Source organism: Sorex fumeus, unplaced genomic scaffold (assembly GCF_029834395.1).
Source record: "Sorex fumeus unplaced genomic scaffold, SorFum_2.1 ptg000002l, whole genome shotgun sequence".
Taxonomy (NCBI): Eukaryota; Metazoa; Chordata; class Mammalia; order Eulipotyphla; family Soricidae; genus Sorex; species Sorex fumeus.
This window is the reverse complement of record NW_026606059.1, coordinates 998595-1021644: the sequence shown is the minus strand read 5'-3', so window position 1 is coordinate 1021644 and position 23050 is coordinate 998595. Positions and strand designations below refer to the sequence as shown.

At 45.0% G+C, this 23050-nt stretch overlaps 1 protein-coding gene across 3 annotated transcripts in view; it reads right to left on the bottom strand.

Moving 5' to 3' along the window:
* Positions 1–470: 470 nt before the first annotated feature.
* UBE2V2 (ubiquitin conjugating enzyme E2 V2) overlaps positions 471–23050 on the bottom strand; it is a 43377-nt gene continuing 20797 nt past the window's right edge. For 2 of the 3 annotated variants that reach the window (XM_056113522.1, XM_056113515.1), the window contains exons 2-4: positions 16410–16558; positions 11414–11539; positions 471–1518 (exon numbers count right to left, since the gene is read on the bottom strand). In XM_056113522.1, coding sequence (XP_055969497.1) covers positions 1372–1518; positions 11414–11539; positions 16410–16558 — 422 coding nt within the window. In that variant the 3' untranslated portion in view covers positions 471–1371. Of the gene's footprint in view, positions 1519–11413; positions 11540–16409; positions 16559–16663; positions 16728–23050 lie in introns of those variants that run through there. The other variant, XM_056113507.1, reaches the window with a different exon arrangement.

Here is a 23050-nt window from a genome sequence, read left to right as displayed (position 1 = left end):
TCAACTCTCTAACTTGTAATGAACTTGATGAAAACATGCCAGGGCAAATTTGAGAACTCCATCCTCGTTACCTGGTCATCTATTTTCTTCAGTAATTTCCTAAGAGAATCATTTTCAACAAGCAGAATACCCAGGGCTTCAAAATCGAGGTGGGGGAGGCGAGGGGAGGCGCACAGGGGTGAGCGGAAATCTTGGGGAACACAGAATGTAGATAAACAAACTCTCGATTCGTAATTACGTATTCGCTGAAGCAGAGGAGAAGTGGAGTACTCAAGATTGATCCGAGTTAGTATTAAAAAGGGGAGAAAAAAATGATTTCGCACAGAAAGAAACAGAAACTGTAAAGAAAAAAGATCCAAATGCATATCGGGATGATTTGCAATCTACAATTCTTTAAGAATTGCTAGAATTACAACAACTTAGTATTCCTGGAGAAATCGAACTCAAAATATGGAATGAGGACTCCTCCTTCTCCAAAGAGATGAAGCCAATTAGGTCATTTTGAAATACTCTGCAAACCCACATGTAGAAAACAGGATAAACATCACCAGTGTGTAGAGATGAAACGCCACAGGAATTCTACTTTTTGCTACCTCAGGAAGGTACTATACATATTCCACATCAACAGAAATGGCACAGTTTCTGAGGACATATTCCACATTTTATTTACATTTCAAGACTAACTTTAATCTCAAAATCACATAGCCATACACCTATTTCCTTTTTGTTGATTTCACTGAAACTGATAGCATGGTTTGTCAAAGACTGTAAACAAATATTTACCATGTCTGTTACATGTAACACACAGGAACGGCTTTTAACAGAAATTCATTGACCTCCCCACGACATTTTTTTAAATTATAAATACAGGTATCAAAACAATCCTGAACTTACTTTTGATACTACTACTAATCAGCACCCACACTGCGTTAAAACTGAACACAATTTGTGACAATATTCATTTTACCTGCTACTTTAGACAATTGGAACGGTAGCCTTCACTAAGATGGATAAGCATGCCATTTCTGGTTTCCCTCTGGCGAGACCGGCTTCTCAGAAACACACGCGCCGCCACGGCCACCTGACCCTTCTCACCGTGCTTTCACCTTGCAAACCTGGATTCTATTTGGAGTGCTCCAGGCTTATGCCTAAATGACAGTGCCTTAACAAGAGAAAAAAATTGTGCTGCGTCTTTCCTCCTGTCACCTGAAAACATAATGGGTGTACATACATTCTTATAAATGTCCAGGTCATGTTTTGCCAGCTGGAATTCTTTTACTTAATGTGTGGGTATTTTGCATTGTGATATTTAATCAAGACATTAACATGAGTAGAAGGTTGTTGATTTAAGACGTTTGAGATCCATTAAAATTAATTGTTGTATGTTTGTCCTTCTGGTGGCTGTGGAAGCTTCATATTTTCTTTGGACATCATTAGACGTCTTAGCTCTTGCAGTACAACTTTAATGCTATATGAATTTTGCCATTTTGCTAACACTGGTATGCTCCGTGCATCCACCTGAAAGGGAGTTGAAAGAAGTAAAGTTAACTACCAAGTTTAAGTACTTTGCACCAATTTACCAAACACACTTTAAAAATAAAGACACTTTGCCAAAAACGGTTTTTTAAAAATGCGTTAGGCTTTCCTTTGCACAAAAGTAAACACTGAGACTAGAGATTCATATAAATATTTAGAGAGAACACTTCTTTAACTCGTAGTTCCAAAAAACTGTCTTTTTGTGCATGTACTTTTCTATATTTACAGTAAATATGCAGCAAAGGTCGCCCAAAGGGAGGAGGGGGAAAAGAGAGAGAGAGAGAGAGAGAGAGAGAGAGAGAGAGGGAGGGAGGGAGGGAGAGAGAGATGGAGGGAGGGAGGGAGGTTGGTTCAGGGGTGGGGTAGACTAAACTTTGAAACTGCAATGATTCAGTTAAGAAAAATGTAGGGAAGATGAAATAAACATTAAATAACTACACTGTAAACCTACTTACTAATTCTTTCTTAGTGAATAAGGTTGGAGGGATGCTCTCCATTTGCAATTACTTCACCTGAGAACTGGGACAAAACTGATAAAACTGTGAGCCTTAGGGCAGGAACAAGGGTAGAGAGCTAGCCTCTCACAAGGCCTGCCGGTCAGGATTTAATCCCCAATATCCCACCAGGAATGACTCCCGAGCACAGTCAGGAGAAAATCCTGAGCACTACCATATGTGTCCCCTCCCCCCAAAACACTCAATAGCTGTAAACTTCCTTTGTTTTCAAGCTTTTCTTTCCAATAGATATTTCATGCACCATGGCCAGTCAATCTTCCACTGGGACGTATTCCCAGGTCATGACCACCACTTGAGCTGTCCAGTGGCTCCCTGGAAAGCGATCTCGCTTCAAACTCACCCAACTGTGCACTTCCTGCCCACTACACGTCTCTACCAACCCTGTAGTAGTTATCAAAATAACTGCTGTGAGCTGCTGCACATCTCCACTGCTGAAACATGCATTCTATGCAAGAGACCAGGGTTTGAGTCCAGGACCATGTGGTCACCCCCCCGCCAACCCCCACTACATGCATCACCCCTCAATTTTTTAAGAGGATCGGAGATATCGTATAGTGGGGTAGGGTGTCTGCCTTGCACATGCGGCATCCCAAATGGTCCCCGAGCACCACCAACGGTGACTCCTGGGCGAGCCCTGTGCACAGCCAGGTGTTGCCCAAAATACAAAAATAAACTTTAAAATTAAATAAAACTAAGCACAGCAAACCCACAGCTGCCAATATGCTAACTCACCCACTGGTCCTGCTCTTCAGACTCACAAGCTAATTTCCCGAGGAGATGAAAGCCAAGCAGCCAGACTTCACGGACACTCCGGCAGCCTCAGGAGGGGGCGGGCTGAGCCCAGCAGCCCCCACCCCCACCCCACTGGCCTAGCTCTGCCACAGACACATCCCACTACTATAGATCCTGACGTTTCTAGACTAAGTAATTCCAAACGTGGCAGCGTGACCCCTCCAAATTAGAAAGGGAAGTCATACAGAGGCCAACTAAATTCAACAAACAAAAACAACACGGGGCCAGAGCGGCAATACAGCGGGGAGGGCGTCTGCCTTGCACGTGGCTGACCAGGGTTTAATCCCCGCATATTCTATATGGTCCCCTAGCCCGAGCGCTGCCAGGAGTTAATTCCTGAGTGCAGAGCCAGGAGTAAGGCCTGAGCATAGCCGGGTGTGACCTGAAAAGAAACAAACAAACAAACAAACCAGAAAAACCCAGTAACACAGAAGGTTCAACTAGTGATGAACAGCTTAGTAAATCCTCAAAGACTTAACAATGTGTTAAGACAAAACAATTTTCACAATTTTTTTAACTGATGCATTTTTGATAAATCTTTGAGCCAGTTTGTTGTAACAAACGACATAAAACCAATTAATTATTGTAGCCAGTGCCGGCTAAGGGGGCAGGCTTGGGGGACGGTTGAGAAAAGGAGGACGATGGTGAAGGAAGGTCGCTCAGGTGGTGGGACTGGAGCTGGAAAATCAAAAGCCCATTAACGACTGCATTATGGGCAACTCTGTAAGCCACGGTGTTTTTTGTTTTTTGCTTTTTGGGTCACACCTGGCAATGCACAGGGATTACTCCTGGCGGTGCTCAGGGGACCCAATGGGATGCTGGGAGTCGAACCCGGGTCGGCCGTGTGTAAGGCAAACTCCCCGCTGTGCTATCGCTCCAGCCCCAAGCCATGGTGTTTTTAAAAGCATAAAAGTAAGTGCAGCCAGGCTGCAGGATACAGTATTAACACATAAAACCCACTGCATGGGGCCAGAGGACAGTACAGCAGGTACTCTCACTCCCCACATGGTCCCTGGGATCTGCCAGGAGTGATCCCTCAGCTCAAGCCAGGAATAATTCCTGAGCACCGAGAGGGGTGCATGCCACCCCCCTCACCCCCAAGAAAGCCATGTAAGCCATGTAAGACTGTAAACCTTGAGCAATCTGAAAATAAAACTCAGGAATCAATTTACAACAGGACAAGAACAGAATGCAAATTTTTTAATGAGACAAAAGAAACATTTCTATGGGGAAAACTACAAAGTATGGCGGGAAATTAAAGACCTGTAATCACAGGAAACTTGTTTCCTACCTCTTATGCAAGATTTGATCAATTCGAACTGGATGACACCCAGTGAGTGCTGCAACCAGCGTGTGACTGTGAGTTCTCAAACAGCCTAGCCAGTGAGCGCTCTAATCAAGTGTGCGGGACCCTGGTTCTGACAGCAGCGACAGCAGGAAGGGCAATGGGTGAGAAATTTAAGCCCAGAGATAATGCTCCAGGAGACAACTGCAAGGGCTGCTATGCATGCAAGCCTGGGTGTGAGTCCCCGCTCCACAGGGCCCCAGGCGCCTCTAGAAATGGTCACTGAGCACCACCCCGTGTGGCCCAAAACCGGAGGAGAAAAGACCGAGGGATGCAAGGCAATACAACTATTAGGAAAACAAAAGCAATGGAGAAAAAGTAATAAACTGACACCTGAGAGAAACAAATTACCATCATACAACGGGCGGAGTGATAGCACAGCAGGTAGGGCGTTTGCCTTGCACGCGGCTGACTCAGATTCGATTCCTCCGCCCCTCTCAGAGAGCCCGGCAAGCTACCCAGCGTATCCCGCCCGCACGGCAGAGCCTGGCAGGCTCCCCATGGCGTCTTCGATATGCCAAAAATAGTCACAACAAGTCTCACAATGGAGACATTACTAGCGCCAACTTTGAACAATGGGACGACAGTGCTACCATCATACAAAGAGAAAACATAGAATGGAATAAAATACTTATAAATCATAAAATACTTATGAAACCCTAGTAACAATCACTTGCTCGGTATGCAACAGAATTCCCACGGGCAAAGGCAGACTGTGCGGGGATGGACTACAGGCTGGTTTCCCCAAAGACTCATGTTGGAATCCTGACAGCAGAGGCAGTACCTTAGTCTGAGATCTTTGGAAAGTACAGCTCATTGGATATGGCCTGGATATTCCCAGAGAATGGGTTTCAGGAGTCTTACTGTATACCAACATTCTCAAGTCTCTTCTGCAAAGTGGTACCACACTTGCACACAATCTGCGCACATCCTCCAACATGCTTTAGTCTCTAGATGTCTTACCTATTTAATTCAAGTCGTCACAGCAAATGACAAAACAAAAACAAAAAGTTCGTGCATTCTCTACACAGAGCTCGTTTGGTTCCGTGACAGAACCAAAGGCCTTCCAACCTAATGCCCATCTTCAATCAGATTCAGAACCCGCAGAGAGAAGGCCAAGGACAGCTAAGGTTAGCTGAGGCCAACACAGCAGGGTCAGTGTTCTGTCCATGGAGCCCAGCACTCCACTTTCTTTCCTCCCTGAGAACACCGCAAGAAGACGGTGTTCACAAATCCAGACAGGGCTAAGGACAAGAACCTCACTATGGAAACACCCTGATTCTGTACTTCTCAACCTCAAGAAACAGAAGCGAATTTCAACTGTTGAAAGCACTACTGTGAGCGGACAGAGTGATGGTACAGCAAGTGATGGGTGCTTGCCCTGCATGCTGCCAAACCCAGGTTCAATCCTCGGCATCCCACCTGGTCCTGCAGCCCCCCAGGAGTGACCCTGAGTGCAGAGTCAGGAGTAAGCCCTGAGCACCACTGGGTGTGGGCCCAAAATGGAAAGCAGTCGGTCACCCATTCTGTGTTGATTACAGCAGCCCAAGCTATGACTGCAAGTTGTAAGATGCTCCCAATGATCTCATCAATAAAAAAAACCTTAATCCTGATAATGACGCCATGACTCAAGCCATACCTGGCTCCTTCGCGATGTTTTCAGAGGAGAACAGAACACTGGCTGGTATCTTAAGCCTGCAAAAACACTTCAGTGTTAACACCCAACAAAGCTGCATTTACTTTCTGGAGCCAAAGTAACAGAGAAATTAAAATATCCTTGCTGTTAAAAACAAAAATAAATGGGACTACATAAAATTCAAAAGCTTCTCTGCAAAAGAAACTCAGCTAACACAGACACCCTACTCAATGGGAAGAAAAACACTTGCACAAAATGTATCAGATAAAGGGCTAATATAACATCTATATAAGATCTATGAAGTACTCACAAAGCTCAACGACAAAAAAATCCAACCCCACGCAAAATGAGGGAGAGGAGACAAACTCGAAGAGACACGAATGACTGAGAGACCCGGAACAAGCACTGCTCCTCGGGGCTAAGAGACAGGACAGCAGGCAGGACGCCTGCCTAGCACATGGCTGACCTGATTCAAATTCCAGGACATAGTTTATTATCCAGGAGTAATCCCTGAAGGTACAGTCAAGAGCAACCCCTAAGCATTGCTGGGTGTGGCCACAAACAAACCGGAAGGGAGGGAGGGAAGGAGAGGAAAAAGAGAAAGGGAAAGGAAGGGGAGGGGAGGGGAGGGGAGGGGGAAGGGGTAAAGGGAGAGAAAGGGGAGGGAGGAGGCAGGGAGGGAGGAAGCTACTCGCTGACTCATGTTACTTATTAGGGAAATCATTAGGAAACCACAGTAGCACTAATGTAGCTCAAAGCAGAAAACCTTATAAACCCTCTGATGATGAAAAGACAAAATGTGACTTACCTAGATGATAAAAAAATTGGAGATGAAAAGAAAGAAAAGTACTGACACACGGAAATACGTTAAGCAAAAAGCTAGTCACCAAAGAACGCAGAGGTGCCCAGCAACAGCACAGTGGGCGTCTGCCTCGCACATGCCGGCCAACCAGGTCTGACCCCGGGCACCCCATGCTCCCCCAAGCACCGCCAGGAGTGATGCCCAAGCAGAGGCAGGACCAAATCCTGGGCAATGCCAGGGGTGGTCCCAAAACAAAACAAAACACACCCGTTTGTCCTCTGATTCCAATCAGAACACCTGTGTGGCCAGAGCGTGCCTTCCTGTGGGTCCAGGCACAGCTGCCCTGTCCTCCAACCTGCAGTCCAGCAGGACCCAGAGCAGCAGACACCCCAAGCCAAAACCTTGACTTGACGGTACAGCACCGGATTTAAGAGATAAAATGCCACCGACAATGAATTCGATTTCTGTCTTATCCATCGGTCAGTCCACCAAGAATTTGGTGGATTTTCTCTGGTCAGGAGGTATAAGGCTTAAGGTAAAAGAAGTGGTGTAGAAAGTGAAAATTAAAGGACTATACGGTTTCTCCAAAAGGAAAAAATTTTACAATGGACTGTGGTAATGGGTCTAACTCTACAAATACTAAAAAATACTTACATATTCCAAATGAGTGAATTTTACAGTAAGCTGTATCATAATAAAACTTTTAAAGTGGAAAAGAAATAAGCATAAAACACAAAATTTTGACAAGAAACAGACAAAAATGGCACTTGAAGATGTATTTAAAATGCTTCTTCCTAATTTTTAAACTTAAGAGAATAGCAACCCATTTAACCTATTATTTTAAAAAATTGAGATGTGAATAAGTTTACAAACTAACATAATAAATCATTCTTGGGGCTGGAGCAATAGCACAGCGGGTAGGGTGTTTGCCTTGCACGCAGCCAACCCGGGTTCGATTCCCAGCATCCCATCTGGTCACCTGAGCACCGCCAGGAGTAATTTCTGAGTGCAGAGCCAGGAGTAACCCCTTTGCATAGCCAGGTATGACCCAAAAAGCAAAAAAAAAAAAATTATTCTTGGTATAAAGAATACTAATATATAATTTCCATAGAGAAACAAACACTTAACAGCTTTAAAGTTAAATGGCAGTGAAATAAACAAAGTGACTACAAATTCTGTGAAGTACCAAGAGTTCACCCAGAATTAGGGTATTAAGAAGAGGAAAGAGTGGGGAAAATAAACATGTCAGAAAATAATCTGCATTTTATCAATCTCTATTTATACTTAAGAATAATTTATGGGGGGATATGGTGCTGCCAGCAGGTCAATCTGTACCTGTGAGGCAAGTGCATCAGCAGCCTCATGGCGCCTCAGACTTCCAGATACCCCCAAAATTGCTGCTGTGCCTTTGGCCAGACCCCAAAAACTTGAGGCCAAGTTTACCAAGACAGTAAACGGCCAAAAGTTAGGTATGTGGGAGACACAGCCACAAACCACCTCCGGCTCAGCTATATAATTGGACAAATGGCCTCTCTGGATCCTGATCGGACTGCTTAATGGCCATGATCCAGAGACTCAGAAACAAATCTCGGAACCCAATGGCTTTGGCGGAAATGCATCTGGTCCCTGCAGCAGGTTGCTGGGCCACTCCAGGTGGGAATAGGTTTCGTGCCTTGGCCTGCTCCCCCTGGCGGCCCGGTGGCTGCCATCCTCCAGAGGCCACTGGACAATCAGATTTGGGCCGGCAGTGACAAGGAACGCGGGGCCTCACAGGATGGGGGCGAAGCCAGCCCTTTCCTCCCCATCCTACTGAGACCCCCAAGTCACCACCCACGAATGACCTCTCTGGCTTCTGATCAAGCTGCTTAACGGCCATGGTCCCAGACCCTCAGAAACAAATCTTGGAACCCAGTGGCTTTTGGCAGAAATGTGTCCGGATTCTGCAGTAAGTCACTGTTGCCAGGCCACTCTAGGGGGAAAAGGGTGCTGGCCCTCTGCCTGCTCCCCCTTGGCAACCGGTTTGGTGGCTGCCATCCTCCAGAGGCCATTGGACAGTCAGATTTGGGCCTTCAGTGATGAGACATTTTGGGCCTCTCGGGATGGGGGTGGAGCCGGCCCTTTCCTACCTGTCCCAACAAGACGACAAGTGGCCGCCCATGAACGGCCTCTCTGACTCCTGATCAAACTGCTTCACAGCCATGATCCCAGAGACTCAGGAACAAATCTCGGAACCCAGCAGGTCCTTTTGGCAGAAATCTCTCCAGATTTAATTGTTAAAATTTCAGAATTTCAAAATCTCGCGGCCACTACTGCAGCCAAGTGACATCATATTTTATTCATAACCAGCAACAGAAAACAAATTGTCTACTGTTGTCTTTTCAGCAGATCTGAGTGTTGAAGTAAAATTCCAAATAATGGTGGGTCTGGTGTCAAAATATTGAATGTAATCAAAGTGGAGAGAGAGTAATGTGGAAATCATATGCCCCATAGGTAGGGGGAGGGTGTGGGATGGGGGCATACAGCAGGTAGGGTGCTTGCCTTGCACGTGGCCAACCCAGGTTCTATTCCCAGCATCCCATTTGGTCCCCTGAGCACCGCCAGGGGTAATTCCTGAGTGCAGAGCCAGGAGGAACCCATGTGCATTGCCGAGTGTGACCCCCCCACAAAAAAAGGTAGAGTTCATGCCCAATTCAATCAGCCTAATCAGTGGCTGAATGTAGCAGTACTCCTACATTAAAAAAAAAAAATAAAAGAAGAATAATTTACAGAACTTGAGATCTCACAGAATCTGGTAAAACTAAATAAACACACTTGGAACAGAAGTATGGAAAAGAAAATTCAAAATATGGAGCCTTAGGGGCTAGAGCACTAATGCAGAGGGTAGGGCGCCTGCTTTGCACGTGGCAGACCGTGGTTCAATCCCCAGCACCCAAAAGGTCCCGTGAGCCCACTGGGATCATTCCTGAGTGCAAATCCAGGAGTAAGCCCTGAGACTATCAGGTGTGACTCAAAAAACACATAAAAAATCAGAAGTAAAATAAATTTAAAAATAAAAACGCACGGGCCAGGGACACAGCTCAAAGGTTTTACATGCAGGAGGCTCAGGTCTAATCCCAGCCACTTTATGGTCCCGAGTACCACTGGCTTGTGGCGCAAAAACAAAAAAATCTGACAGAAATACAGAAAGGATGAAAAGTGTGAAATATCATGAAGTGCTGGAAGAGATTTGTGAGTAACGGTATAAACCTGTGATATGAGGAGGAGGTGGAGGAGGGAGCAGGAAAGGGAAATTAGGGGGAGGGAAGGGAAAAAGACCTTTTCAAGGTGCTCACTTTCAGAGTGATAGTCAAGTGGGTAATGCAGCCAACCCAGTTTTTTGATCCCTGGGCATTGCAGATGGTCCCTGAGCCTACCAAGAGTGATCCCTGAGCACAGAGCCAGGATCAGCACACCAAGTTTCAAGATACAAATTACCACTGGTGAGTAAAGAGAACCCAGGGACGGGATGAGGAGGAACAGAGGAAACTACAGATATCAAGAACGATCTATTTTGGGGCTGGATCAATAGCACAGCGGGTAGGGCGTTTGCCTTGCACGCATCCGACCCGGGTTCGATTCCCAGCATCCCGTATGGTCCCTCAAACACCTCCAGGAGTAATTCCTGAGTGCAGAGCCAGGAGTAACCCCTGTGCATTGGCGGGTGTGACCCAAAAAGAAAAGAAAAAAATTTAAAAAAAGAACAATCGATAAACGATGGTCATTTTATTTAGTGTTATGCTTCCTTAAATGTATTTTGCGTGTGAGAATGCTCTAAATCTGGTACCATGAGAGTACGGGCTTTAGAGTATAAAAGCATTTTATTCATGGGAAATTCAGCTATTTTCATCCACTAATATCCTTGTACAAGTTAAAGTGGGTGTTATTTTGGTTAATTTGCTTTAAGCAAACAATATTCAATCATGACCTTTCCAACACGAATACACTTGGTCCTCAAAAAAAAAAAAAAGCCCCAACGCTCCTTTCAGGAATATTTGTCCTTTGACTCATAACACATTGGGAGAGGGGGGCCGTACACGAGGCTGTACTCCTGGCTCTGTGCTCAGGAATCACTCTTGGGAGGCTCAGAGGACCATATGGGGTCACAGGGGTTCAATTCCGGGTCAGTCACATGCAAGGCAAGTCCTTACCCTCTGGTACTACTGCTCAGTCCCTAGGGTTTAATCTCAAAGCTGAAGGAAAAGAACTTAAAAAAAAAACAAAACAAAGCAAAATGATGGTCACTGCACCAAAGACAGATCAAGCAGAAATGCAGCCTGAGGTACTCAATAGAAGAGCTCACCATCACATCTACTAAAGGGTTTTACGAATAGGTTGATTTATTCTTTAAAAATACTAGAGCGACAGCACTAGGCAGGTAGGGTGTTGGCCTTGCACACGGCCGACCCGGGTTCGATTCCCAGCATCCCATATGGTCCCCCGAGCACACCAGGAGTACTTCCCGAGTGCAGAGTCGGGAGTAACCTCTAAGCATCACAGAGTGTGACCCAAAAAAGCAAAGCAAAAAAAAAAAACCCACACCCTAAAAGACTCAGCTAACAAAGATCTTTCCTACTGGAACCTCATCAGCTCTGGGTCCCCCAGAGTCAACAGGCTGAAGCACATGCCTGGCCCGCAGCAGCCTGGGGTCAGACCCTAACACCACAGCTGGGAACGAGCCAAAGCTCAGACATTTTAAAGCCTCCTCAGTGTAGACTATAAATAGGAACAAAATTACTACTTCAGCTTACCATTCCACTGGAATTATTTATTCCATTCATATTAATTTTGGTTACGAATCTAACTGACGGAGGAGCTTCTGGGTATTTAGGTCCACATTCTACTTTCAGGCTATATATTCTGTTTTCGTAATTCGTCTGAAAGGCAAAAAAGAAGAAAAAGAAAAAAGAGAAAAATAATATTTAAATACTAATGAAAAGGTTATGTATCTGATATCACTAGATGTAGAATCGAGGAACATACTTTTCTACATTCAAACTTTTTTGAGCTATAGATAAAAAAACAAGCAAATACATTAGAGGTACTATAATATACAACTATATATTTAAATTATAAATTATAAAATGTACTAGTATATATTAAGTTATATGCATCAAATAAATATAACAAACTATTATGTATAAAAGTAATATATTTTATAATAGATTTTATAAGTGCTACAAAGCTGTACCAAAATAATACGACCTCATTTCTTGAGAAATATTGCCACTAATTGAAAGTAAAGGAGAATCAAAACAAATTAAACAAATTCAAATTTTACTAAAAAGTTTACATTGTGGTTGAAATTTATTGTCATCACTATGTATATTGTGGTGACAAAACTAAATATATAAAAGAAATGTTTGTCCAAAATAATTCTAACCAAGATAATTACATTTATTCCATTTGTGCAAGTACTAAATTTTAATAGTACCACTTCTAATTTTCTGAAGGGTAGGGTGACATTTGAAGGAACAAAATACGATATACAACTTCACAGATAAAAAGGTCAAGAATTTCAACAACTTGGGGCTGGAGTGATAGCACAGCGGGTAGGGCGTTTGCCTTGCACGCAGCCGACCCGGGTTCAATTCCCAGCATCCCATATGGTCCCCTGAGCACCACCAGGAGTAATTCCTCAGTGCAGAGCCAGGAGTAACCCCTGTGCAGCGCCAGGTGTGACCCAAAAAGCAAACAAAAAAAAAAAAATTCAACAACTCAAAACCAACTTTACAGAAAGAACTGACAAAACAAATCTCACACATCCCCCAAACTTCTACAGAAAGATGGCATAAAACTTGTCATGATAATAATCACACTCAATGTCAATGGTCTAAGTGCACCAATCAGGAGACAGAATGGCAGGATGGATTAGAAAACGGCATCCGACTTCTGCTGTTTACAAAAAACACACCTGAACAGTAAGGGCAAACACAGACCCAAAAGCAGAGGTTGTAAGACGTATTCCAAGCAAACCACCCCACAAAAAGGCCAGGGTGGCCATAGCTGTATCAGACAACATTAACTTTAAGCTTAAAAACATTCTGAGAAGGGCTTAGTGCGAGCAATAGGACAGTGGGTAAGGCACTTGCCTGGCACAAGGCGACCTGAGATTAATTCGGTGTACCCCATATGGTCCCCAGAAGAACGCCAGGAATAATTCCTGAGTGGGAGCCAGGAGTAACCCCTGAGCACCTCCTTCTAGGACCAGAGAGAGTCCCACAGGTAAATGAACAGTTAACCTTCAGTTAATGAACAAAACATGTTAAGTGGAACAAGAAGAGCTTCTTCAATAAATGCGGCTAGGAAAACTGGTCAGCCACAGGCAAAAAAAAAAAAAAGAACTCAGATACCTCATTAACACCATGCACAAAAAAGTCCAATCAAAACGTGATTAAAGACCTTGATACCAACCAGACCAGAATTCATAAGGTACATAAAGGAAACCAGAGGTGTAACATGACACTGAAGCCATCTTCATCGATCTGAAACCACTGGCTATGCAAGCTGAAACTAAAAAGTTGCGGAAAAATTTTATAGTAGCTTTACTTACAAGCCAAAAGCAAAAAATGTCAAGTGCCACAAACTGACAAATACATCACAGCAGAATACTATCAAAAAACGGAAAGATGTGCTACGCCCACGTGATACAACACGGCTGAATGGGGAAGGCACTGGCTGACGGTAAGAGCACACACTTCCTGCAGAAACAGCCCAAGGGGTGGGCTTGCATTGCGCTGACCCCCACACCACATACGGTCTCCCTGAGCAGAGCCAGAAATAAGCCCTGGCACACATCTCAAGCTCTAGAAGAGGCAAAGTCTTAAGAGGGTGTATGAAATAGGGAGACATCGCAGAGCGCTCTTTCTAAGACGGCAAAACGTCCCCCTATTTTGATAGGGCTGTGGATAAAAGGCACCTTTGTTAAACCCAGATTTATGCATTTATCGCACTTAAATTGTGCCTCAACTGTTTCTAGGGGAGGGAGAGGATTAGGGTCACACCCAGTGGTGCTCAAGGACTATTCCTGGATCTGTGCTCAGAAAGGTGCTCCCTGACAGGGCCCAGGAGCCTTACGTGGTGCTGGGATTCCAAGATGACAACGTGCAGAGACAGTTGTCTTACAAAACACAAACCACAAGGGGGTTTGGGGGTGGGGGGGGAGGGAATGGGAGAGAGAGGAGGGACAGGAGGGCAGCCTATTATGCCAATGCCAATGCTTGGGGTAAATACTCGATTTTTTTGATGTCTTAAATAATTCAATCACTCTAAATTTTACTCTAAATTTTAATTGACACACTCTACTAATAAAAGAGCCAATAAAATACAAAAGAAAGTAAAAGGATCTAATACCTATTAAGAATTTCAAATTTTCTAAATGAGTATATCACATTTACATAAAAAGAAAACAAAAGTCTCACTAAACCTCTAGTGCTAAAACAGCAGTTCAAAAAACAGAAAAACAGAACTGCTAACATATTAATCCACATGAATACTCAGATAACACAAGACTCTCAATCACAAGAAATAACTAACCAAGTAACAGTTGTTAAGGTATGGATTTCCCTTTTATACTGGCTAGATGGAAATACTACAGTCAAGGACAAACTGCTCTAAGTATGTCACTCGGTTCTGGGGCCACACCCAGCAGTGCTCGCAGCTCTGTGCTCAGGGCTCACTCCTGGCAGTGCTCAGGACTACAGTATGTGGTGCCGGAAATCAAAACCGGGTCAGCCAACTACAAGGCAAGAGCCTTACCCGCGGTAGTATTCTCTGGCCCCAGGATGCCACTCTAAATAGCAAAGAACTAACTCAGGTGGGGTCCAAAGCTTAGCTCCTTTTATTCAAAGGAAATGAAACGAGGGCTGCGACCGTTTAACATTTCCCAGCCCCATGTGCCAATGAGGGAGCCTACTACAGGGAAAAGGGCAGAAAATCAGAGGTGATGGACAGCCCACACCCTAAGAAGTGAGCAGAGCGCCCAGCGAAGAAAGGTCCAGAGCGGGGGTTGGCAGCCCCTCGCCCATCCCGCAGAGCTGAGAGAGAGGGCAGTCTTCACCTCCCCTCTCCAGACCCTGTGCGTAGAGGGAAGGTCCCACAACTCAAGGACACCATCGGTTTGGAGAGGCTGCCGGTGACTTGGTACAATGTACCTTTACCTGGACACCGCTGTAGAATAGCCCACACAACTACTGCTGAATTGCATAGGCACTGAAACATTCTTAAACTGAGGTTCACTGGAAGTAACGGCTGGAGAACATGTGTATCTATGTAACATCACAGTCAAATCTTCAAAACATTAATAACGTTTATAAATTATAGGCGTTTAAAAAATAGACAATGGAACAATTTTTACAGGCAATGAAAAACACCAGGCGCATTATAAATGACAAATTATGAAACAAATGAAGAATTTTAACTATCGATCTATTTCTTTCTCGAGTCTTATGGAGAAAGCAAAGTAGGGAAGGGAAAGTCAGCTGAAAATCTCTCATCACAAAACAGCAGACATACCAAACAAATTCCTTCAGAGATGGTACAGTGAGTTCAGCACCTGCCTTGCATGCAGCTGGCCAGGGTTCGATCCCCAGCACCCCCTGGAGTGATTCCTGAATGCAAAGCCAGGAGTAACCCCTAGGCGTTGCTCTAGGTGGCCCAATACAAACCCCTTCAAACTTCTGTTCTTTCCAGCAAGTCAAAAATATAAATAAATATTTCAGACTTGGTGTAACGAGGACAGTAAATGGGATCTTTGAATAAGAACTGTAATTCAGAAAAGAAAAAAAGAGAGAAAAGAGAAAGAAAAAAACTTTAATCTGAAAAAGATCTTGGATTTAAAGAAAATAAAAAAGGCATAGGTGCCAGGGAGGTAACAGGGCTGCAAGAGGCAGAGGCTCTGCGCCCCAGGCCCCAGGCCCAATCCTGGCTCCACGTGACCCTCCCAGAGCAGCAGGGCAGAGCCCGGGAGGCCCCAAGCATTGCCTGCCGGGACCCACGTGGCCAGAGAACCCGGCTGGCTGGAAACTGCTTGGGAGGCTCCGCTCCAAAAACATAAGGTAGAGTAAAATTTGGGGGGGGGGGGGAACCTAAGAATAAAACACGGCTCTAGAAAGCAGGGAAGAACCACAGACTTTTCCATTTATTTACAAAAGAAAGAACTGAGACCTGCAGCACAATTACATGGTGAGTTAAAGGTCAGAGAGCTAACAGCAACAGGAATTCAGATACAGAACAATTTGGAAGACCTTGGTCAAACGTAAGAACGTGAATAACATGTGAGTCAAAACAGACGTTCTCCCCAAAGACCCCTCCATTTCCTCACCTTTTCTCCTCTCTATCTGGAATGTTCTCCATCCCCATCACCACCTTCTGAAATCCTACTAGCCAGTCCTTTTAAGGTTTTTTCCAAAGACAACTTCCTCCACTGTTCAGCCTTCCTCAATTATTCCAGCTAGAAAAAACATATTCTAAAGTTCTGTAGTGAACTTTCTCTGCTACATTTAATACCTGTTTAAATTTTTTCTTCTCTAACTAAAAAACACTTTCATGGAATAACCACATTAATTATTACCCTCAATCCTCAAAAAAAGAAATCAAGCATTTTACCTTGCACAAAGGAAAAATCAACAAATATAAAAAAGGAAGTCATTTCCGTTAAAAGTCCTAATTATTTATCAGTATCATAAAAAGTATTTACTCAGAAAAACAAAGCTGTGAAGAGAAAAATACAGAATTTATTTCACTAACCCTTGGTGGCCCAATAATCATGCCTGTCCACCTTGTAAGTGTCATGTCTTCATCGTCTTCGAGTCCCCAGCTAACCGTACCATCGCCTACTCCTTTTTGTCCTTCTTCAAGTTCTTCCAACAAGCGAAAATTACGAGGAACCTTAACTCCTATACAAAAGAATGCAAAACGTTCACAGCTGTAAGAGTCACGCATTAAAACTCAGCTTTCTCACATTAACCTTTACAAATCATTTCCCAACACGACAAAATTACCTTGGTAAGTGCTGTGGGCTAGGGATAGGGCTAGCTCCATGGTACAGCACATGCCTGGCTTGTATGAAGCCCTAAGTTCCATTCTGGACACCAAGAACAGATACAAAAGAAGTAAAAAATCATGCCCCAGGAAATTCTCAATCCAAGAGCGCCTTAAAATAAATCCATTAGAAAAGAACACTACCAACATTAAAAGCAGAGCACACGCATATAAATTTCCAATGACTGCATCATTATAAGGTAATTACCTCCCGTTCAGATTTGTTTCTAGATGAGAACAGTGCATCAAATGAGGTTCGCGATGTTCTCAAGAATGTCCACAAATCCTTGGACCCGGAGCGGAGACCTCTGCCCCTTCCCCTTCTCCGGCCTCCCCGGGGCCACCCTCATAAGCCAGCTCCTGCCTCCTTGCCAGCACCGGATAATCTCCTCACAGGCCACCATCCAGATCACAGGCATTTTCTCCCAAAAGGGAGCAACATGACGCCCCCATAACCATGCCACCGGACCCCGCACCATGCTGTTTCACGCGGGGCACCCCAGAGCCGGGTGGGTGAGAGCCCTCCCTGTCCCAAGGGACCCAGCCCTGGCAGCCGAAAACGTCCACGACCCAACTGCCACCACGCTCAAGGCCGCTCCCCACACGTTCCGGCCGAGCTACACCCACGAGTGAATCCATTTCTGGACACAACATAAGCCACTCCCTACCCATTCCACATGACTACCACACCACATGGGATGGGTTCACATAGCAGGCAAGCAATCACAGAAGGAAATATATATATATGCATATATACATATTTTCAGATATATATACGAAAGCTCACATCACTCAACCCGTAACAACAGGTTAGTGATATCCTAAAGAATGTCTTAATGGCCCCTGCCAAAATAGAACCGTCTTCACACTGTTTCCTCTATGGATACTTTTTTTGTCGCATTTTCAGCGGTTTTTCATAACAGACAATACAAAGTATATTATTTCAGTTGTGCTTTGGGACAGGAATTGGGGTCTGGGATGGAAACATCCCAAATATGGCAATAGAAAGGTGTAACAGTGGTTGGATTGGTATTTGAATATTAAATGTAATCAAATATTGTGAACGACCTTATAAAATAAAAAAAAAATTTTTAAAAAACAATGTTCGGGGGTATGGTGCCGCCAGCAGGTCAATCTGTACCTGTGAGGCGAGAGCATCAGCAGCCTCATGGCACCTTCAGACTTCCAGACACCCCAAAATTGCTGCTGTGCCTTTGGCCAGACCCCAAAAACTTGGGGCAAAGTTTACCAAAAAAGTAAACAGCCTAAAGTTAGGTATGTGGGAGACACACCCACAAACCACCTCCGGCTCAGCTATATAATTGGAGGCATGGCCTCTTTGGTTCCTGATTGAACTGCTCAATGGACATGATCCCAGAGACTCAGAAACGAATCTCAGACCCAGTGGCTTTAGTTAGAAACGCGTCTGGTCTCTGCAGTAGGCTACCAGTGCTGGGCCAACCCAGGTGGGAATAGGTTTCGTGCCTTGGCCTGTTTCCCTTGGCGGCCCAGTGGCCGCCATCCATCTGAGGCTACTGGATAGTCACATTTGGGCCCCCAGTGACGAGACACACAGGGCCTCATGGGATGGGGGTGGAGTCGGGCTTGTCCTCCCCACCCCAACGAGACCCCAAGTCATCGCCCACGAATAGCCTCTCTGGCTCCTGATCAAGCTGCTTAACGGCCATGATCCCAGAGACTCAGAAACAAATCTCAAAACCCAGTGGCTTTTGGCAGAAATGCATCCGGACTCCACAGTACGTTACTGTCACCGGGCCACCCCAGGGAGGAAAGGGTGTTGTCCCTCCGCCTGCTCCCTCTTGGAGACTTGGTGGCTGTCATCCTCCAGAGGCCATTGGACAGTCAGGCTTGGGCCCGCAGTGACGAAACTTGTTGGGCCTCACAGGATGGGGGGGGGGGGGGGGGGAGCCGGGCCTGTCCTCCCCACCCCAACGAGACCCCAAGTCATCGCCCACGAACGACCTCTCTGACTCCTCATCAAGCTGCTCAACGGCCATGATCCCAGAGACTCAGGAGCAAGTCTCGAAACCCAGTGGCTTTTGGCAGAAATCCCTCCAGATTTAAGTGTTAAAATTTCAGAATTTCAAAATCACGCAGCCACTACTGCAGCCACACGACATCATATGTTATTCATAACCAGCAATAGAACACAAATTGTCTATTGTTGCCTTTTCAGCAGATCTGAGTGTTGGGGTAAAATCTCAAATAATGGTGGGTCTGGTGTCGAAATAGTGAATGTGATCAAAGTAGAGAGAGAGAGAGTAATGTGGAAATCATCTGCCCCACAGGCAGGGGGAGGGTGTGGGATGGGGGTATACTGGGATTTTTGGTGGTGGAGAATGGGCACTGGTGAAGGTACGGGTGTTTCATTGTATGACTGAGACTTAGACCCAAAAGCTTTGTAACTGCTCTCACGGTGATTCAATAAATAAAAGTTAAAAAAATTAAATTAAAAAAAACAATGTTCACAAATAAAGTTCACCAGATAGTTTACAAAATTAAAATCTCATTAGCATATATTCCTAAAGATCCTTTAAGAAGCATATTCCATCTTAGAAAAACCCAGCGGGACTACTTTCTGGACTGCTGGAGCGGCCAAGTCCCGTGATCCCAGCCAGCAGCTCGGAGTCCTTCAGCCAAGCAGCCGCCCCTCTCCGAGGAAGCAGCACGACTCATCACCATCTGGGACTTGGTGGGCTCAAGACCAAATTCCTGGGGGCTGCAGCGATAGCACAGCAGGGAGGGCGTTTGCCTTGCACGCAGCCGCCTCAGGTTCAATCCCCAGCATCCCAGAGAGTCCCCCGACACTGCCAGGAGCAATTCCTGAGTGCATGAACCAGGAGTAACCCCTGCGCAACGCCGGGTGTGACCCCAAAAGAAAAAAAATAGACCAAACTCCCTGATGAACACAAGAGTTTCCTAAAACGGATCTTTCATTTCCATATCAATTTTTCCTAATTCACTAACTCTTCTCACACCTCCACTTCTTTTTCAGTCTCTTGTTATAAAATTATAATAGAAGACTTCTTCGAGAAACTTCTAACCCTTCAGTTTTCACATTCTCATCCTCACTGAATCAGGTGTCTGCCATGATTTCTACCTAGTATTCAATCACGGTTTTTCCAACTGATCATGACCTTTCCTAGAACTATTATAAGTGATGTAAAACTAATGTTTACTTTCACATAGGTGCCATAAAAGGGATAGACCTAGTAAACGTTTACAATCTTTCCAGATAGCCAGTTGGGAGAACGGTCTTAAGATTAAATAATTATATTGGCAATGCTAACATTTTTGTGTCTACATACCCACCACTTTTTTTTAAATTTTCTTAGTGAAACACCATGAGGTACCATTTTCTAACTGAAAACTAAAATGCCGCCAAATGGGGCCAGGACCCATTTGCATGCTAGTCCCAAGCAATGAATGCTACCTGACTGCCCCCAGGAGCACGGCACACACCCCCTTTCCTGGCCTCCAGAGCCAGGAAAGGCTGAACTTCACCAGGTGTGGCCCCAAAACAAATATAAACCAAAAGTTGTCAATTACACAGGGCATAAGGACCTCAGAGCACACCCGCTCCACAACGAACACTTCAGAGAGGAAAGAAAATTAGTACCAGCTACTTTTGTGATACTCCTAAAGTCACTTACTTACTAATTAGTTGTCAAATCAGGTTACAAATTCAAGTCTCCACCTTCACACTACTTTAGTCTCTTCTCCAACAATGTAATATTCATTAGCAAAACCCTAAATGCAAACTACCTAGAAGATATGCTTCTACTTTAAACTCTGAAGAAAGTCAATGTCCCAATCACTTGTCTTTATTTCCCATGATATTAAGATTGGCAAATAAATACCAGAATAAGTTCTACCATGCTGTGGGCAGCAGTAACAAAATTTTAACAATTTTAACACAAAAGCTGGAGCGATAGCAGGGCTGGAGCAATAGCACAGCGGGTAGGGCGTTCGCCTTACACGCGGCCAACATGGCCGACCCGAGTTCGATTCCTCCGCCCCTCTCGGAGAGCCCGGCAAGCTACCGAGAGTATTCGGTATGCCAGACACAGTAACAACAAAGTCTCCAATGGAGATGTTACTGGGCCCGCTCGAGCAAATCGACGATCAACGGGAGGGCCTTTACCTTTACCTTTAACACAAAAGTGTTTGTTTTTCAAGTCACTGAAAGGGAAAAAAAACTGTCAAGACCTTAAATAGGAATGAATCTGTCACTCTCTATAATAAACACATGAGAAGCAACAACAAAGCAAAATAACTCATTTGCCCACTGTGAGCTTCAGAGCCCCTTCTCATGATTTGTGGCTTTGTCTGACTGTTGACCATCAGTTGGCCATGGAGTGCCAGATTCTCCTCAGATCTGTAGCCCACAGGGAGGTGTGGTCCAGTATCATGACCCCCAGCATCTGAGTACATGTGTGAGAACCACAAAGTTTACATGTCCCGGTGAGCACCACAGCCAGCTGTACAATCTGCTCATTTCAGGGAAGGAGAGGGGAGGGAGAGAAATAAAACCAAAGGGACACTTTCCAAGACAGCAAAACTTCCGCGACATCCAAAGAAAATAGTGTGAAGCATCAATAAAAGAAAAAAAAATGATCAGGGCAACTGATGCTTAAAAAATATATTGACAATAGGGCCAGAGAGACAGTACAGAGGAGAGGGCACTTGCCTAACACATGGCCAACTGGGTTTGGTCCCCAGAAGCACACACCGTCCCTAAAACACTGCCAGGACTGATCTCTGGGAGCAGAGCCAGGAGTAGGCCCTCAGCACAGGCAGGCATGAGCCCCAAACCCGAAAACAAAGAAACCATTGTAGAGAGTCAACAAACAGCCTTGGTGGAGCTGGAGCGAAAGTACAGTGGGGAGGGCATTTGCCTTGCATGCAGCCGACCCAGGTTCGATTCCCAGCATCCCACATGGTCCCCCAGCACCGCCAGGAGTAATTCCTGAGTGCATGATCCGGGTGTGACCCAAAATGAAAAAAAAAAAATCCAATTGTGACTTGGTCCCCTAAGTGAGCCTCAACAGAATGATCCCTGAAGAGAGAGCCAGGAGTAAGCCCTGAGCACCACCTGATGCGACCCCCCCCCCCCCCCACTTAGGAAACAAAACCTAACTGAAAAATAACTCAAATTAAGACAAGAAGGAATATGTCACAGTCAAGTGAAGTTCGTCTGAGATAAACCCACACCTAACATCATATCCAGTGTTGGAGAACTGCGAACTCCCTAAGATCTGAACAAGGCAAGGATGTCCACTCTCACCACTACATTACGACCTCGGCAGAATAAAAGAACGCAAATCAGAAAGGAAGTAAAACGATTCACACATGACACAATAATGTGCACTGAACACCCTAAGGATTCCACAAAGTATTAGTAGTAAAATGGCAGGACTGAAAATTCAGTGCACATACGTCTGTTCCAATTCTGCATGCCAACAATGAGCCGGAGGAAAGGAGATTTAAGAAAATAGGCCCATTAAAAACTGCACCAACAGAGAAAATATCTGAGGGACCAGGGGTGATCCCTGAGCACAGCACCAAGAGTAAGCCCTGAGCAATGCCAGGTGCGGCCCCCAAAGTAAGAAAAACTCCCAGAAGTTTCTGCAGGGCGAGAGGGACAGTAAAGTGGGAGGGGAGCCTGCCTTGCACGCAACCAACTAGGGTTCAGCCCGCACTGGAGGTGTGATCCCTGATCTCAAAACCAGGAGGAAACTGAAGCACCACTGAGAGTTTTGTCTAGTCGTCATTTGCTAAAGGAGTTTTGTCTAATTTTCATTTGCTATAGTAAGTATGTATTAGAATAGGAAAAGAAAGTAAAGCTTAAAAAATTAAAGATGGGGCTAGAGCAATAGCACAGATGTAGGGTGTTTGCCTTGCGCGCGGCCATCCCAGGTTCAAGTCCCAGCATCCCAATGTGGTACCCGGAGCACCACCAGGAGAAATTTCGGAGTGCAGAGCCAGGAGTAAGCCCTGTGCATCGTTAGGTGTCACCCAAAAAGCAAAAGAAAGAAGGAAACAAGGAAAGAAAGAAAGAAAGAAAGAAAGAAAGAAAGAAAGAAAGAAAGAAGGAAGGAAGGATGGATGGGGGAAATATTTTTTGTTTAAAAAAATAGGAATGTATGTTAGGAGGATTCGCCCAGAATGGGAGATGCATGCTGAAAGTAAACTATAGACCGAACATGATTGCCACTCAATTCCTTTTTTGCAAACTACAGCACCCCAAAGGAGAGAGAGAACAAAAGGGAAGGCCCTACCACAGAGGCAGGGTGGGATGGGGGGATGGGGGGTGGGAGGGATGC